Source organism: Alosa pseudoharengus, unplaced genomic scaffold (assembly GCF_046254945.1).
Source record: "Alosa pseudoharengus isolate Yale_2024_CS ecotype anadromous, Long Island Sound unplaced genomic scaffold, YU_APseudo_1.1 YU_APseudo_1.1_scf_23, whole genome shotgun sequence".
In the NCBI taxonomy this organism is placed as follows: domain Eukaryota; kingdom Metazoa; phylum Chordata; class Actinopteri; order Clupeiformes; family Clupeidae; genus Alosa; species Alosa pseudoharengus.
In genome coordinates, this window is record NW_027468685.1 from 10,397,872 (window position 1) to 10,415,834 (window position 17,963).

The window sequence follows — 17,963 nt, forward strand, 5'->3', positions numbered from 1 at the left end:
ATTGGAGGTAGGTTGGCTGTTGACAGTCAGTCTGCCACCTCCAGTGAGGAAGACCTTTCTATAGAGGACCGCCAGAGAGACAAAAGTGAAAATGATGAAGAGGTTGAGGATGCTGATGGAGACACGCTTGACGGCAGTGATATTATGTGTGATATGCTGGACCCCGTATGTTCACCATGCCATGAAGCATCTGCTGTAGCTGACAACACAGTGAATGAGATCCAAGTGCATGAGCAGGATGCCATTGTGTTGGATGTAATAGATGATGACCCAGATCTCTTTGGGTCCATGATGACTGAGATAAAGCAAAAACCAGTCCAGACCCAGTTAAGTATAGAAAAAAGGGCTACTCACTTCACAAAGCCAGCCAACAGCACTAAAGAGAAACTTTCTGACACTGACAGGTGCGGGCATCTTTCATATTATACTTATACCAAAGAGTACAATTGGAGGCAGGAAACTCTCTTTTTTTGTATAGTAAATTACCTTGTTTTTGTGTTTAGATATGTTGGAGAGCCAACTGTCAATGCAGAGGTGAAAAATAGTCTTCAGTGTGAGGGTAAGTCTGGCTTGTATCATTCCATCTGTTCCTTTTATGTGATAAATGTGTTTAGGCAAAATCTAATCAGAAGTACAAATCCCAACCAAAAACAACATGGTTTCATTTTTGTGTTACAGCCAGCACTGCAACATTCATAATAAGTAAGGTTTTCATACCAAAAACGTTCGAAACAAAAAAGTCTGCAGAACATTTTACCAATATTTCCTTAGACACATCCCCAAGTTGGATTGACCTGGTGAGCACTTTCTTTGTCCCATACATTCAAACTACTACATACAAAAAGGAGAGGACATTTCCAAACCTTTAAACAGTATCTACACACACACACACACTTTTTGAGGTCTTATTAAAACACCTGTGTCCTTTATAAACACAAGCATCTTGGCAAAATTGGTCAAATTGGGGTGATCTTATTCAACAAGCAGGCAGACTGGATGTCACTTTAGCCAGCAAATCTGAATCGCTCATTGAATAATTTCCTTATTTTCACTCTGTAGACGGTTTCCATTTTTTCTGAATGGCCCAGACTGAGCCAGCTGTTAATTCCTCAGTGTGGATTACTTACTAAACTGGGTTGTGAATTATGTATCACCACATATGTTCTGGGTAGTGGAGAACTGACCTAGTGAAACAGTAAAGTAGCACATTTCCTTACCGAGCTCAATAGGAAGTAGTATGGTGCGTTAGGGAAGCTTTGGTGACAGTTGGGGTTGATTGTGGGGTGGGGGTGGGGCATTGATGCTTTTGATACGATAATTAGTAGTCAGTAATGTAATTTAATAATTTAGTCATTTAAAATGTAATTGTCATCTGAGTTATTGCTTTTAGGTTTAGATTGCCAGTATGTGAAACCTATTTTTTTGTTTGTTTATAAATTAAGTTGCGTACATTAATAGAATTCCGATCCTAAGGATATGTTGTGTTTGTCTTGGAAGTTGAATGAATGATGCTTCTGTGTTTTAGAGGAAGCCACCTCAACAAGAAGGGTGCCATTGTTGCCTGGCAGCAGCTGGACTCAGGTTGGGGACATGTTTATTTTGCAAGAGGTATGTGTAATGAATGTTCACTCCACACTGTGTAGAACAGAGAATGAAAACGGCGCAACATTAACAAACGAAGAGAGTAATAGTTTTGTACATAAGAGGTAAATACATTTTTGTATGGTATAGTTTGCCTTTACATAATTATTTGCTTATTTTAGAAATAGTGCTGTAATGGAGAGGAATGAATGATGGGCTCATTTCAAAAATAAAAATACAATAGGATTTTAAAGTCATGTCTCTGCCAAATTTTTACAGTTGCTCTAAAAGTTGGTACAACTCGTTGGTTTTATGTAAATACGGGATGTTTTCAAGTAGCAGGTCTCAGTTACACAAAGACACACATGCTAAATGCTATCTGTGTGCTGTGTCTGTTTGAAGAATGAGATTGATGGCGATGATAAGTCTGAGGATTGGAACTCCGGCTGGAACTCCTGGTAAGTTTAGCTTATGTTTACTTAGCAGATGCTTTAATCCAAAGCAAAGCAAAGCAAAGGTTCTACCGAGATTTGAACTCGGATCGCTGGATTCAAAGTCCAGAGTGCTAACCATTACACCATAGAACCACTGTGAGTAACCCTGCTGATGCAATCATACAACAGCACTGTTAACAGTCAGTTGGTAGTAGGAACTGGGAAGGTCACACAGAGTTTCATCCTATGTCCTTTTATATTTCCAACAAGTCATTTATTTAACCTTACCTAACCTGTTTGGAGTAGAATTAGGCATTCCTATCAAAGGACTGTTTGGAATGTTAAGTACAGGGATGTAGTGGTAAAATAAGAGGTGGGTAAACTATGAATTCTGTGAGGTGGACTGTGCCATGCGGTATCAGAGTTTTGAAAAAAGGCATTCAGAACATGTTTGATGATGGTGGAGGTTATTTTACAATGTTTATAATGATATCCCCATGGTATTAAATGGTTCCTAGAGTGTACATATACAGAGCGATTTTTGAATGTTAAAAGTTGCAATTGGTGAATAAACTCTTCTGAGATGTGGATAAACTCTGATAAGAGGTGGATAAACTCTATTTCTGAAATGTCAGAGGTGGATAAACTGTGTTTACTTGCGTTTAGCCTCCCCTACATCCCTGGTTAATTATGTTTTTCAGTTATCTTGGTGCACACATGTGGGTTGTGCATGTTCTGTAGAAACTCTGACACATTGTCTGCCTTCATGCAAAGTTTGTTTAAATAAATAAGCAATCAGATTCAGTTCCAGTGGCTAGTAAACAAATGCCTTATTTAAATCTTAAGTTACTGTGTGTATTTATTCCCATATCCCCATGTCCTAAGTGGGCTGGGTGGCAAAACTAGCATGTTTTCTATTAGGATTTTTGATGTCGAGTGCATAGATTGAGAGAGAGAGAGAGAGAGAGACATGGTGCAATGTTTTGAATGTTATATATTTTGCCTTTGACTAGGAGGAATTTGCCCTCAAACCTAAAGCAGAACACATGCAACACAGGTATGTATTCAGGAATATTTTTTATTATAGTAAAGGAATAGCTTTGGTTATAGAACAATTATAGACAACTTTGGTATACACTGAAATTTAGGAATTTAGAATTTAGAACATCTCATTGCCCTTGCAGTGAAACATTGTACAAAAGTGATTGATATGCACTGTGTGTTTTGTTGATATAAAGATAATTTCACACTTATGAAGAATGGAGGTCCATCTAGACCTGCAACCTATGGCACTGTAAGTCACTCACTCAGGCGCTTACTAACTCGGCTCACTCACACTGACACTCACTCACTCTCTCACACACACATACACACTTACACACACACATTGGCATGACATACTTGACATTTTCTACGCACTTCAATGTATTTACTTCTCTTCACGACACTGACCTTTGACCTTTCTCTGGTACTTCCCCCTCAGTACTGTAAATATTACTTCAGTGAGAATCACTCCTGTTTGAGGAATACCTGCAGTTTCCTGCATGTGCCCCGGAGTGGGGATGAAAAGGTAATATTCCACCCTATAACTCTGAATGTAAAAAGTAATCTGAGCCAGGACAGCTTATTTAAACATTTGGGGGATTTGTTAAAATGGTTAACATACCGTAATTTCCCAACTATTAGCCACAGTTTATACATTGATTTTGATAAATTTCTTCAGCTATGAGGTTAATACACAGGGGCAGTTAAAATGGTATTACAGTTTTGTTTTTTTAATTTGCATAAAACACTGTCCTGCGGTTTATACACAATGTGGCTAATACACAGGTAATTACTGTAGATAGCATAGGTGTGTAGGCATGAAAAAGCCAATGTATTTTGGGTATGAGGCATTTGTAATTTTTTTTGTCTGCTTTCTTGCAGTTCTGCATGGCCACGGTGCAGAGGTTTATAGTGTCGACCAACCCGCTGTATGTCAAGCGAGCTGGTAAGACTGATACATGCACACTCAGATTCATTGGTTCTGACACACCAACCGTACATACTGTAAGCTCTTTGATTTGGCACATTTGAGGGAACAACATACCAAGTTCATTTATTATTATATCAAAGAAAAAGTCCCATGGTTATATGATCTTCCAATAAGGTCAGAGCAGAAAGTGTCGACTGAAGTCCAGTATTGTTTTGCAAATTTCTGATGATCTGGCCGAGAAAACTAACTGTTGTGAGAACATATAAATGGCCATGTGACCATCTTTTGTTATCATAAGCATTTTCATCTAGAGGTCTGTGCGGAACAGATTTTTCAGTCCCACTCTCGCCCGCCCGCTACTGCAACATTCTGTCCCGCTCCCGTATTAATGTGTAATTTTTAGTCCCGCTCCCGCCCGCATCTGTAACATTTGGTCCCCTTTCGCGCCCGCAAAAGCCCGAAGGATATGCGGGAGGGATATTCAGTTTTGCCTTCTGTCTCACAAAAGGAGCACTTCACACACACAACTGAAAAAGACTGCCAGATGTCTGATTTTAAGTTTCTTGATTCTGAATGTAGGTTAGGCTACTGTAACACAGCTATGCTAGCTGGCATCCGTTCTTTAGAAAGCCACTAACATCTGAAGTAGCCTAGTGGTGTCCCCTTCCTCTGTCTTGCTTTCGATTTCGAGTTTCGGCAACGGATCAGCAGGAAAGAATTGAACCCACATAGGCCTAAATGACCGTATCCGTCAGTTAGGCTGCTTAAACCCCTTTTTTTTAATGCTGCCTAACACAATATCCAGCTCAACTATAATTATATAAAAAAAATGTTATATTTAATATGTGGGAGTGCTGTGAATCATCTGTTTCTCCCGCACCCGCAAACGCACCTCTCATCCCGCTCGCTCCCCCATAAAGCTTTCAAAACTTGTCTAGTGCCGCACTCTTTTGCATCGCGACCCACGGGACTCCCGCAGGAGTGCAGACCTCTATTTTTATCCTTGTGTCCATCCGCGGCACAAGGCTATTTCTGATTACAAGGCTATTTCTCAAAACGCATACAAGGCTTTGTTAAGATTTGAGGTGACTGAATTGTCTACTATGTCTGCCATGTCCGTAGACAGTCGTCGTTTATAGCAAACCAGCAATGTTTGCATTTCAACTAGACTATTTCCATCAAGCTCTGTGGGTCGCTTGTAAATGTTTGTAAAGCTAAACTGTGTGTGTGTGTGTGTGTGTGTGTGTTTTATCAGTAAGGTTATACAACTTAAAATTTAAGTTAAAATGTAAAAAAAAAAAAAAAAAAAAAAAAAAAACGGGTGTCAGGTTTCAGCATGGTGATGTCAGAAATGTAATCTGGTCTCTCTCTCTCCCTCTTCCCCAGTTGACCTGTTTACAGGCTACTATAAGATGTGTTCTCCAGGCTTGTGTTTCAATGTTGAGGTGGTGACCGGACTTCTGGCTTCGCTAATCAGACTGGGCTTCCTGTCTGACACATTCGTTGCACTCAACTTGCTACTCAGACATAATATACGGGTTTGTTCTTGTGTGTGTGTGTGTGTGTGTGTGTGTGTGTGTGTGTGTATTAAAGTGTGTTCAGTTTGTGATTGTGTATATATATTATTGTTAAGGAACCTCACCATTTGTTTTCGCTGGATTTCTTTTCCCTTCTCAACAGCCCCCAGCTGAATGTGTGTTGGCTGTTTTCGAGCATGCTTGCAAGAGAAAGTTTAACAAAACTGTGCCCCAACTTATATACCTGATTTCCAAGGTTAGCGCACACTTGCACAAAACACATGCACTTGTCCACAGCTTATTATCCCTGAATCTAGTTTGCTGTTTACACTAATGTCCTGTTTTGACCAAAGTTTGCTTAGCTATCATGGATCTTGCCTAAGATGGACATTATTAACTATATTATTAGACAATATTCGTTTATGTAGACAAAAGGGGAAACCACCAAGATAACATGGTGGATTTAAAGTAGAGATTACTGTTCTCTGCTTTTTACCTAAGATGTCACATAACTTGGTAAAGACGAATGTAACCATGCACAAATCAACATTCTTAATCACACTAATGTTCAGACACTGCCTTAAATATTATAAATACACACAGATAACAGAGGCTTATGTTTGCTATAATACTGTATCAACATTTCAGTACGCCTGTGTTTTTAAATGGCTGTGTATTGGTCTGTGTAGGTGGTCGAGAACGGTTGTGTGTTTTCTGTGGATCAGTGTGAAAGGCTGCAGAAATGTCTCGAGTGTTTGAATGCCCCCAAATCACAAATGGATGTATTCATCGCGGTCAAATGCAGGTAAGGAGGCATGCACGCAGGCAGTTTGCTCCGAGATCTGCTGGTCAGTCAAGAAGATTCTAAGACAATGGGATGTTGCGTTGGGGTGACTAGCATTACTACACATTGGGATTGGGGAATAACTTATGATTTCTTTACTTTCTCCATTCTTTTCTGGGCTAATGTCCTTAGAAATGTTCAGTTCATAGGTTTGAATACTTTGCTGAGAAAGGACCTGTGAGAGGACTGATTGGGTTTTTATTAGGAATCATGTCATTGGAAGATACCTGATTGCTTGCTAGGCTATGTCAAAATGTTGCTTGCTGAGTACGAAGCCTTGGAGGGTTCCAGATACAGCTTATCTGTTCATTTTGGAATTCCTCCCTTCTTGTTCTCACATAGGTATATGTTTCTCTCTCTCTCTCTCTCTCTCTCTCTCTCTCTCTCTCTCTCTCTCTCTCTCTCTCTCTGTGTCTCTCTCTCTCTCTGTGTCTCTCTCTGTCTCTGTGTCTCTGTCTAGGGCGCTGGCTAACATCTGTGTGTCCCCTGAGATGTTTAACGTAGCACATGCCTTTATCGATTTGGAGGTTGGTTTCTCTCCCATAAACATACCCAATGATGTCACTTGTTTGTACTCAAAATGTTAGAATATCTTCTATAACTTGCTTTGGATGATGACAGTGCTTTTGTAGTTTGAGATTATAACTGATTATTATACGGCTCTTCACAATGCTAGTAGAACGCTCCATTGACTTGAATGGAATTTCCCAAAGTTCTAGCGGTAAATAAATTCATGTAATTACCGCTGCAAACATATAATTACCGCTGTCAATGGCAACGGGTTTTGTGCTTCTGATACGTCTTTCATATCACTACGCAAGGACTGGAACATAATTCAAACGTGAAAGCAGACGGTTGATCAGCTGTGTTCTAAAGAATGTTTGATTCAAGTTCAGCAGCGTGTGTTGTTGCGAACTATTTGTTTCTCAGCAAATGCCACAATGAACGTAACAAATAGGCTAGGTTATGTAGGCTAAAGTGATATCGTGGGGAGTTTATTATTTCGTTTTGGCAAGTAGCCGTATAATAAGCGGGATAATGTATAGAACGCCGGTCATTACTGTGAAAATAAGTCCCTTCAGGGCGGAACAAGACCCCTCCGCTGTCCGTCGGGGTCCGGTTCGCCCTGTTGGGACTTATTTTCCCAGTAATGACCGGCGTTCTATACATTATCCCTTACATATTGAGTAACCCCTCCCCCCCCTCCCCTCTGTGTGTGTGTGTGTGTGTGTGTTTGTTTGTGTAGCTTTGTAAGAAGCAGGAGGACTGGAAACAGATGGCGGCGGTGTTTCTGCGTGTGTGTGCGAGCCCCTGCACCACCAGCCACCTGCTCAAGTTCTGTGTGGCTGTGGCCACTGCACTGCTGGTGGAGTCATCTCAGTCGCGCACCCCTCCCTACAGCGGCTTTGCTGAAGCAGGTAACCGCTTTACTGGCAACTTCATCTTGTTGCAGGAACTGGTTCACCGGCAACTTCATCTTGTTGCAGGAACTGGTTCACTGGCAACCTGTGCCTTATGGAGAAATGTCTGTATATGAAATGTCTTTCTCATAGAATTTCTGTTAAGTGCTGTCAGAGAACTTGAGAATGCACACTACCATGACACTTTTACTGTCTCATTTGGCTGATCTTAATTACTATCTTCTCAAGAAAGGAGTTACAAAAAAGTCTTCAGTTTCATTGGCAAAAACGTTTTAGCCACAGGTTAAAACATTACACAATATTGTTTAGTTGTGTAATAAGCACCAGGACGGACGGATGGACGGCACATGAACAATGTGAGAAACAGATACAGGACCGGACACAGACAGATGTTGATCTCTCGCTTTTCCGTAGTTTCACAGCGTAGTCATTTCTTCAGTGCTTTGTGTGTGTAACAGCGGTCACTCAGCTGTCAGATGAAGGACTGGACCGGAACTTCTTGGGCAGAATTGGAATCTCCATGCTGATCCACTATTACAGGACACAGCAGTGGAGCAAGGTATGGCTGTCCGTCCACTCCACTGTGCCACATACCGTATTTTCCGGACTATAAGTCGCACCGGAGTATAAGTCGCACCAGTCAAAAAATGTGTCATGAAGAGGAAAAAAACATATATATAAATATAAAAAAGTGCGACTTATAGTCCGGAAAATACGGTAATCCTCTGTGACCTTGATCAGATTTATTGGTGTCAAGTTATGTAGTTCAGTGGTTCTCTGGTGAACCATGGTGTCTGGCATCTCTTCCCCCCCCCCCCCCCCCCCCCCCCCCAAAAAAAAAAAAAAAGAACATGGGCCAAGTCTTGCAACCCCCTTCTCTCTAACCTATCGAATCGTATTTGGTTTCGAAATTTTGTGAGATAAGCATGGGAAGCAGAGGCAGAAAATGTCTTCTCTCATAGGTAGGCTATAACAATGGCAGCCTTTGACTATAAACCTTTACAAAAATCATTTCCCCTCCAATATTTTTGGCGACCCCCAGTTTGAAAACCACTGATGTAGTTCACACTTCGGCTCTTTGCCCAAACCTGAAAAAGGCCTATTCAAGGACTGAAGGACGCAAGGGACAACTAAGTTATCTTCTCTGACTTCTTTATTTAATTCCAGTTTAGTTTGATGGATTTCAGTTTGTAGGTAATGGTAAGTACAAGCAGTACCATCTAGAGGTGAAAATGAAAGAGACCAATTGGTGTTTAATATGTTACTCCATTATCACTAGGAAGATAAGAAAAACTACTTATAAGAAAGAGTACTTGCAGTAATAAAGCCAGGGAGGGGCTACTCATTCGTATCTTAGCACATTTGATGATGCTAATGAAATTTCATTGAGAACTAGAAGGGCACTCGGGAGAGCGCAGACCTCTGCCAAGGCCACATATCTGGTCTAATGCAGTGTTGTTAGTTATTGTCTGAGTGGATGGTAATTGGTCGTCCAAACGTGTGTCTTTTTCAGGGACAGAAGATTGTAGAAATATTGTCTCAGCAACAGCCATGTTACTCTGTGATGAAGGGGGTTTTTAGTAACGAGGATACCACCTCTCGTTGTTCCCTCATAACCATGGCAACAGAACTTCACCTGCATTCTGGTAGCATGGAGGGAGCCCTGAATGTCCTGAAGGGTAATGGCCCAACTCCACTCAAACATACACAGATGATGAATGCATGCATTTGCAATTAACTCAATTATCAGTTTCAGTACTGTTCAGTAGTGTTGTGTAGTTGTAGTGTTCAGTAGTGTTTTGGCAAGTAGCATGTTTTATTAAAACCAGAACACTCAAATAAAGTGTCTGTGTCTGCATGGGTGTATTTCTGTGTGTGTGCGTGTGTAGAGAACAACTGGTTTGTGAGCTGCAGCAAGTGGCCGTGTGAGCGTGGGGATGTGGTGCACCGCGTGGCTGTCCAGACGCGACTGGCCCAGTGCACCTCTCACAGGGACGCGCTGGAGGTCCTCATGCACCTCCCGGGCCTACAGCCACTTGGCGGTGAGATGAGTAAATGAACGCAGCAGTCATCATGGCCGTGCCCATCTCCCGAACCATACAGATCAACTTCACTTTATTAAGTCTGTGTAAATGAAGACGTATTTGTCCTTCATCTGTGTGCTTGTGTGTCTGTGGATGCGTGTGACAGATTCGGCTGATGTGGGTGAATACACAGGCCTGTTCAATTCCCTGCTGAGGTCGTGTTTGGAGCGGAGTGCCTTGCTCGTTGCCGCGGATACGCTGGAGTTCATGCTGGGCAATGGACTGCATGCGGAGCTGTTGCTGGTCCAGAACCTCATCTGTGACCTCGGCAAGCGCAACCGCTGGAATCGTGCCCGAATACTTTTCCAACGTAGGCTCAATCACAAAACCCATTTACATTGCAATTCCCATAATTCTAAGTATGCGCGTGTGTGTGCGTGTGCGTGTGTGATTACCTCCTCTGTCCGTACTCTGATTAACCAGCAGTATTAGCAACTTATAAATAACAAATGATCTGTCTTTTTTCTCAAGAAATTCCATGCGTCTTGTTGAAATGTAATGTGTGTAGGTGCCTTGAAAGTGGGGTACTACCCCTTGGTGGAGGTGGTACCAGGTTCCCTGGTTCTGGAGTTGCCGAGCTCTCTGAACGAGGTGGAGATGGCCGTATGTCTCGAGATGTTCATCTGCCGCAACATCCCTCACTCTCCCGATATCCCCAACATCAGTCCTGCTCCAGTGGTTACCCTGAAAAGGTAAGTAGCAAGGGCCCATATTCTACTTTCACCCTGCCTTGCAAGATGGCTTCATGCACGGATGTGTGCAGCAGACAGCATAGCTAGTGTGACTAATTCGTGTTGACTGACATCACGATAAGCCAGTTGTTTCATAATCTGTTAGTGTGTGGCACTGTGGGAGTGTATGTAAGTGGGGGTAAGTTCTAAGGGTGTTAAGTGTCACTGCCTCATTTGGGAAGACTTAATGAGACCAATCCAAGGAAACAGCACTTCACAGGTGTGATGGATGCAATGGTAATATTGTCTGTGTGTGTGTGTGTGTAGGGCTTCAAACAACGGTTCTGTTCCTGAGAGTGAATACTTGTCGGCTGGCTGCCGGCTGCTCTCCTCAGCCCAGCTCCCTAACCCCAAACTCAGACTGAGCTACACCACCGTCAATCCACAGCAGGAGCAGGTGTACACCATCGAGCCAGGCTCCGCCCACAACTGGCTCAGCTACAATCATAGCTGGGCCCACAGGTTGTGGTCTGTGTGATCGTACGATCGGACATGCATGTACATACTCCACCCATCATGCACTTCAAGATGACATGCTCAAATGTATAGAATAGAGGTTCATTTTCTTATTGTAAGAACAAATTTTAGTTTGTTTGCTGTTTTTTAATTGTTTTATTGTTTTACTGATATTAAGTTGCATTGTTTATTAACTGCTGTTAAGTTATGTTAATAATATTTACTTTTAATGTTAAGTGTCTGTTAATCATTTCTTTCATGGTTATCTTTGTAATACAAATTGTGAAATTTTGCGACTTTTTTTTTTTATACCAACCTGTTCAGTTATCAAGCCGGCCAGCCATATCTACTGGAGTTGGAACTGTTTTAAGACCACCAGAAAGCTGGTCTGATTAGCCCTATATTGTTTTTTGTGTTTGGGCCAAGTAAATAATAAATAAACAGCATTTCTTGGATGATCTGGCTAAAGAATGAACTTGAGTTACTGTTTAATCTTCAGAACATACACACAGCTACAGCCTACATCAGTGTACCAGCTCCGTGTCCATTTTCTTCACATAAGTGCAGACCTATGAACAACATGTCAGAAATGTTGCCGAAAGTTTCACCATGTGATCATTAACAAAACTTGAGGGTTTGGCATGTGCAGTACTATATATGAGCAAGCGTTCTACTTTTACTTCATTAGACCAGGGCCCAGTTCCCCGAAAGCATCTTAAGCCTAAGAGCGTCGTAAAGTCCCTCTTACGAACGTCTTAAGATTTGCCGACTGAGCGTCGTGAAAACACTCGTAGATCTACGAGTGCTCCAGAGTTGTCGTTACCGGCTAAGAGCGTCTTAACAGGTCACCAACAGGACATACAGAGGAATTACAACTTAGAATACATAATCCAACTTACGTTCCTATTCTTTATTGTGTTTACCTGTGATGAATTAGATTTTAGCGTGCAAAACAGCATAGCCTACATTTAATGGTCATAATAATGTGATGAAAAGCGGACAAAAATGCAATCAAGTTATGAAACGAGACGTTGCCAGAATAGTTTGCCATTATCTTTGCTAAGTGAGGGCTATATTTTATTAGGCCAAGCAGGGTACAAGCAGAGAAAGGAACATGTGGTTTAGTCTGTAGGCCTACTGCATCAAAATCTAAGCCTACACATTTCCTCACTTTTCTCGACTTCTTTCTTATCTTCAAACGTGTTCTTAAGTGACACAGCGAAAAAGTAGCCTATTGCATGGTGCAACAATCTAATCTTAAATAATAACAATTATGTATGTCTGTGTGTGGTATATAACCTACTTGGGATGCTTACATGCAGATGTCAAAGTTTTTCTATTTTCGTATTGATGTGAATTAATGTGTAGATCCGAAGCTTAAACGGTAGGCCTATAGTTGTGACGTGCAGTCACCTGACATCACCATCAAATCAAGAGCGTCTTAAGAGCAGTGCACGCGCGTTCACGCTACGAGCATGTTTGGGAAACAGTCGGAAAAACCAAACGAACGATCATAAGATGAATCGTAGAAAACCCTCTTAAGAGCGTGTCTCCGTCGTTATCGGGAAACTGGGCCCTGACCTAGGCTTTCAGTGGTATCACCCACAGTGGAATCTGGTCAAATATTTCTTTGTTAGTGGTTTAAGCACAGTAGAGTTTTCTATTACTTGATTGAATACCATACCAATTTAATTTTTTTATGTTAATTGTTTTTAGAACGAAATAGGCCTACATACTGGAAATGTCCTTAGATTGGAAACCAACATTATTTTTTAAACTAGAATATTTTTTCATTATTTGAATTAAAGCACCAAGTGTATTATATCTAGACATACTGAATGAAAGTGATCTATGCAGATGCTATTTGGCTAGGTTTTGGATATAGGACTTTTGAGGTTATAAATCAAATCAAGGAACGTATGATTTTCCAGGAGTACAATGGTGTATGTGAATATAGCCTAACACATCTAAAAAACACAGTTTTGAATGGCACTGGATTGCTTCCTGCACCTGCTGCCTGGATTCCAGTCCACTAGATGGTGGTAGTGGGCCAATTACGCGGATTTATGTAGTTGGAGCAGAAACCAAAGAAGAGTACCACCAGAGCCCGTCCAGGAAAGTAACGTGACATTTACTGGTAGGAAGTAATTGCTTAATTCGATGACATTTGATAGATTTTTTTTATCCTTAGGCATGTACAAAACATATCTAAAAGTCCTCTGATGTCGGGTCCATAGTAAATGTGAATGATTACCTCAAAGCCAAAGAGGAACGTATTCAGAAGGTAGGCTGTAAGAACTGCCTTACTTTCCCCTTGTTTTTTTTTTTAACGCTAGCCGCTCTTATTTCCGACAGGGATCGTTAGGGGAATGACCTGGATTAACCGTTAACCATTAAAGGTTTAGAGAAACTTGAGAACATAGTTGCAATGCAATATGTCCCTGCGTCCTCAGACTTAGATGAATGGGTAGCAAAAAGTCATAAATATAAAAACATCCTGACGCCCCTGAATGTATGCATAAATTTCAGTTTGTGATCCTCAGGGCTGTTTATGTATTGTATGTGCGTGCAATCACAGCTCTCTAGCTATTACAATACCGGTAATATAAAAAGTATATCCGACCTACCAAGTGACATTATATGATAATAATGCCATTCGATTTCTCACCTTTCCCCTCCAGTTCCCTAAATGATATTGAGTGTTACAAGTCATGTTGCGTCTTGGGCAACAACACCCTCTGTGGCTCAGTAGCTACAGCTTTTCAAGTTCATGTGAAGAAACCTGCCGCTACATTCTGTATTTTGACATAAGTTGCTTAGGACCAGTAAGTCACTGGCTAATTGGCCAAGTAAAGCCAGCATTTGTTTCTTGGTGGATCAGTGAGAGTTTCCTGTTCTCTGCCTCTTATTTGTCCAGGGTCATGCTATGGGGGTGCATGGCCTCACCAGCTACGTGGAGAAGGACCGCCGCTTCCTTGTTAACGTGCGTCTCCAGGACACCCGGCTGGTGATCGATGGCAGCAGCCTATACTACAGCCTGTATTTCGGCTGTGGCGCCGACCAGCAGTGTGGTGGGGAGTATGAGGCTTTCGCAGAGCAGGTGCGCCACTTCTTCGCTGCGCTCTTCACCTGCAGGATCCAGCCCTTTGTGGTGTTGGATGGGGGGATGGATCACAGTGACAAGAAGTTCGCCACCTTCCGGCAGCGCGCCAAGAGGTCCATCAACGACGCCAACTCCCTCTCCCGCGGAACGAACGGTTCTGTGCTTCCCCTGCTCACCAAGGCCGTCTTCATGCAGCTGCTCTCCGACTTGGCCGTCCCCTTCTTCCAGTGTGCAGCAGAGGCCGACATGGAGATCGCGACCCTGGCCAGCCAGTGGGGCTGCCCCGTGCTGACCAATGACAGTGACTTCTACATATTTGAACTGCGTGCGGGTTACATACCCTTCAGGCACTTTCAGTGGGCCAGCGTGGCGGTGGGCAAGCAGGCCCACCCGTCTCAGTGTTCCGTCTCGGCCCGCTGCTACACCGTGCAGCGCCTCTGTTCCCACTTCAGGGGACTGACCCCGCAGATGTTGCCTTTGTTTGCCGTGATCATGGGGAATGATTACACTCCCGCTCACATCAAACAGCTGTTCTTCAGCCGCGTGGAGCTGCCCGTGGCGGCAGCGGGGAGGAGGGGGAACCCCCAGGTCGAGGGCCTCCTCCTGTGGCTGTCTCAGTTCAGCAGCCCTGCTGAGGCCCTGGAGGAGGTGCTGGAGCTTGACGCAGGAGGGAGAGAACAGAGGAGAGGCGCCACGCAGTCCGTTTTCTCTGCAGGGATGCAGGACTATACTCTCCCACCTCGAAGCAGCTTGGCGCAGTTCTTCTCTGGAGGTTTGAACCCTCTTCCAGGCTCGATGGAGATCCCTGAAATACTTGCTGCCCAGCCACAGTGGCTCTTGCGGGGGATCGTCACGGGCAGGTTGCCCTCTCTGGTCCAGGATGTGCTGGTGCTCCAGAGGGTCATGCTGATCGCCCAGGTGGAGAACTGCAGGTTACCCAGCAGCCACTGCACCTCGCTGGCCATTCGGCAGGTCATCTACGGGCTGCTTCTCCTTTGCCGCCAGCAGGCCCCTGCTCACGCTCCTGCGGGCAGAGGAAGAGGAAGAGGAAGAGGAGGGCGAGGCAGCAGGGGGACAAGCGGCTGTAGACACGGCGGCCAGTCAGAAGCAGATGGATGTGTTCACATCGCACCCACTGTGGTGGAGTATGACAGATGTGATCTCAACCTGACAAAAAGCACAGTCGACCCTGTTCAACTGAGTGGTGCTCCTCATGTGCAGATAGAGATGATGGACCAGGTATGCATGAATGTACAGAACACCTTTGTAGTGAGACAGCTTTTAATCTGATGGTTTCAGTTGTTTCTTTGCAATGACAGTCAGACAGGTAGTTAACATATTTTTTCCTGTTCAACTATTTACAGCTGATGTATGTCATATGTATGCATGTATGTATGGTCTAATATACAAATACTCATACACACACTCATGGTAGCAGTATGAAAATGGCACAGAAAATATGTGCCTGGCTGCTGCGCAAATAATGTATGCCAGTACATAACTTCTTACTTTTAACTGGCAGAGCAGCTGTGACATTTTAAAAACAACCCCAGGTTTCAGACTTTGTTTTTTCTCTCTCCCTCTCCAGACGTCAGTGTCTGCGCGTGTACAGGTGCTGTTGAGAGTTCTTCATATTGAAGAGCGTGCCTTGGGCACAGTGCCCCCCACCCTCAGGCTTCCTATGTGTGTGACCTCTTTCTGGCTGCAGCGCTCCAGGCCTCGGCCTGACCCCACCATCCTACAGGCTGTGATTCTGGGCCTTACATTTGGGGAGCTGAGCTATCGCAGAACCATTACTGGAGGTACAAAATAGCCTTAGTGACCTACTTATGTTACTCTGCAATCATTTTTCAACTTGGTGTCAGAAAGAACTGTAGTGGGTAATTGTCACTGGGTGTTCTGTGTTCTGTTATGTGTATTGTCACTGGGTGTTCTGTGTTCTGTTATGTGTATTGTTACTGGGTGTTCTGTGTTCTGTTATGTGTATTGTCACTGGGTGTTCTGTATGTCTCATTCTCTCTGATATGTGTCTCTGTCAGATCCCATGTGCAGCAGGCCGGGTGTTGCTGCCGTTCTCCACCAGCTCCACCAGCTCCGCGTCCAGAGGAAGGAGCGGCGAGGGCTGAACCTGGAGGTGGCCCATGCTCTCAGCCAGTGGCAGTCATGCATGTGGGCAGCGCTGTGTCTGAACCAGCTGCTGTGTTGCCCCCTTCCAGATCCTCCATGTGCCTGGTAGTGTATCCAGTCAAACAATATCCACTGCCTGAAATGCTTTACCCCAATCGCTACTGTGCCCTTTCAAGGTTTAATATGTCAACTCACTGGTTCTGTATGGGCTCAGTATGCTTTAGCCAGAGGGCTGTGAATCACAAGATACAAAGTTAAAAACAAGTCTATCTTTGCAGAGTTTGATGTGAAAAATGGTTGCTGTTATAGTTCAACTTGTTCTCTTTTTATCTCCCTTCTTCTCATTCGGTTTGGCCTCAAGGTTGTTCAGTGGGACTCTGCTTCATGCTGTGCAGGCAGCGCTGAGACAGGGGGCTTCTGTAGAAGATTTCCTGGCTGGGGACCCCTTTCCTGGGCAACTCTTCTCTTCTCTAATGGAGGCCACACTACAGCCATGTGGCCCTGGCCCCACCGGCCATCTTGGACCATCTTCTTCAGGGGCCAGGAAGAGGGGAAGGGGACAGAGGAAGCATCCATCGCAAGGGAGAGGCCAGGCACCGAGAGGGAGGGGCCAGGCGCCGAGAGGGAGGGGCCAAAGGGTTGACGAGCGTGGCCTGAACAACCGCTTTGCCATGTTGATGAGTGATGAAGACTATGATGAAGAAGAATAAGCTTGTTATTACCGCTTGTGCCTTTAAACAGCACATTTTAAATGGATTCTCTCAGAGCAGAGCTGTGAGACATGCTGGACTCTGACTTAACAGTCGATCAAGTTCCTTAAAGTAACCCAGTCTCATACGCACGGCCTATGACAGCATTTCGGTGTTATAGGTTAATGCAGGGGATTTCTGGGCAGCTAAAATAATACAGTGGGTTTTATATGTACAATGTTGTGGGTTTTAATCAACCATTGCAGGGTTGGCACTTTATCAGTGAGAAAAGAAGTGGCATCTTACAGGTTTTACATGTCTTTTACATTTCAGGTCTACAACTTGGCCTTACGGGTTGTTAAGTACAAGATGGTGCTTTTCAGACGTGATGGGCCCACGTGGCTGCAGTTGCCAGAATTTGCCTATATTTGTGCTTGTTTACAAATTGATGATATTAATTTTTCTGGCTGCCAGTTGTGCCTTTCATCTGCTCTTACCGCATAGCTGCTTTTTAGTGTACATTGTGTTGGCAGGATCTCAGTGGGAAGGCATCCCATTCTCATGAATTAATTTAACCCATGAGTTCAAGTCAATCCTATGTTCTTCCGAAGGGCACACATGGTACATGATATTCCTGATTATAACCTATGCCATAAAATAATTACAATGATCCCTGGCATCTCATGGACCAAATGTGGCTGGGGTTATCCATGTTTGCCTTTGCTTTTGACTCTGATCTTTGCCTATTTCTATTGCAATATATTTTATGTCATGTAAAAAATGTATTTATCCACATTTACATTAATACATTCATAATGAAACATTATTTAAATACATTTCAAAATTCATATTTAACATTTATTCTCACACTGAAACATGTTTAAAATGTTAATAATGTAATTATATTGTTATTGTCATTACAATGAATTATGAAATGAGTATCTTTATGTCAACAAATAATCTTCACAAAAACAAACAAACTTCACATTGTACATGGATGG

General features: G+C 43.3%; 2 protein-coding genes and 1 non-coding gene across 4 annotated transcripts; 2 read left to right on the plus strand and 1 right to left on the minus strand.

Annotated features, from left to right (window-relative positions):
- Positions 1-1,536: 1,536 nt before the first annotated feature.
- Positions 1,537-11,467, plus strand: topaz1 (testis and ovary specific TOPAZ 1). The gene is made up of 17 exons (XM_076300928.1): positions 1,537-1,608; positions 1,984-2,039; positions 3,029-3,072; positions 3,254-3,309; positions 3,499-3,585; positions 3,942-4,005; positions 5,377-5,528; positions 5,671-5,763; positions 6,197-6,312; positions 6,812-6,878; positions 7,598-7,769; positions 8,231-8,331; positions 9,286-9,451; positions 9,662-9,814; positions 9,963-10,166; positions 10,365-10,548; positions 10,855-11,467. Exons 1-17 carry the CDS (start codon positions 1,591-1,593, stop codon positions 11,063-11,065), a joined length of 1,944 nt encoding a protein of 647 aa, XP_076157043.1. The 5' UTR covers positions 1,537-1,590; the 3' UTR covers positions 11,066-11,467.
- trnaq-uug (transfer RNA glutamine (anticodon UUG)) lies at positions 2,097-2,168 on the minus strand. The gene has a single exon. It is a non-coding gene; the product is annotated as a tRNA-Gln (tRNA).
- Positions 11,468-13,077: 1,610 nt separating the features above from the next.
- On the plus strand, positions 13,078-17,948 carry aste1b (asteroid structure-specific endonuclease 1b). Of its 2 annotated transcripts, none has more exons than XM_076301395.1 (5): positions 13,078-13,180; positions 13,961-15,385; positions 15,735-15,948; positions 16,186-16,378; positions 16,635-17,948. In XM_076301395.1, the coding sequence occupies exons 2-5, from the start codon at positions 13,970-13,972 to the stop codon at positions 16,981-16,983; spliced, it is 2,172 nt and encodes a 723-aa protein (XP_076157510.1). In that variant the 5' UTR covers positions 13,078-13,180; positions 13,961-13,969; the 3' UTR covers positions 16,984-17,948. The 2 variants fall into 2 exon arrangements, with proteins under 2 accessions (XP_076157510.1, XP_076157509.1); XM_076301394.1 differs by having other exon boundaries at positions 13,151-13,327.
- Positions 17,949-17,963: the final 15 nt, after the last annotated feature.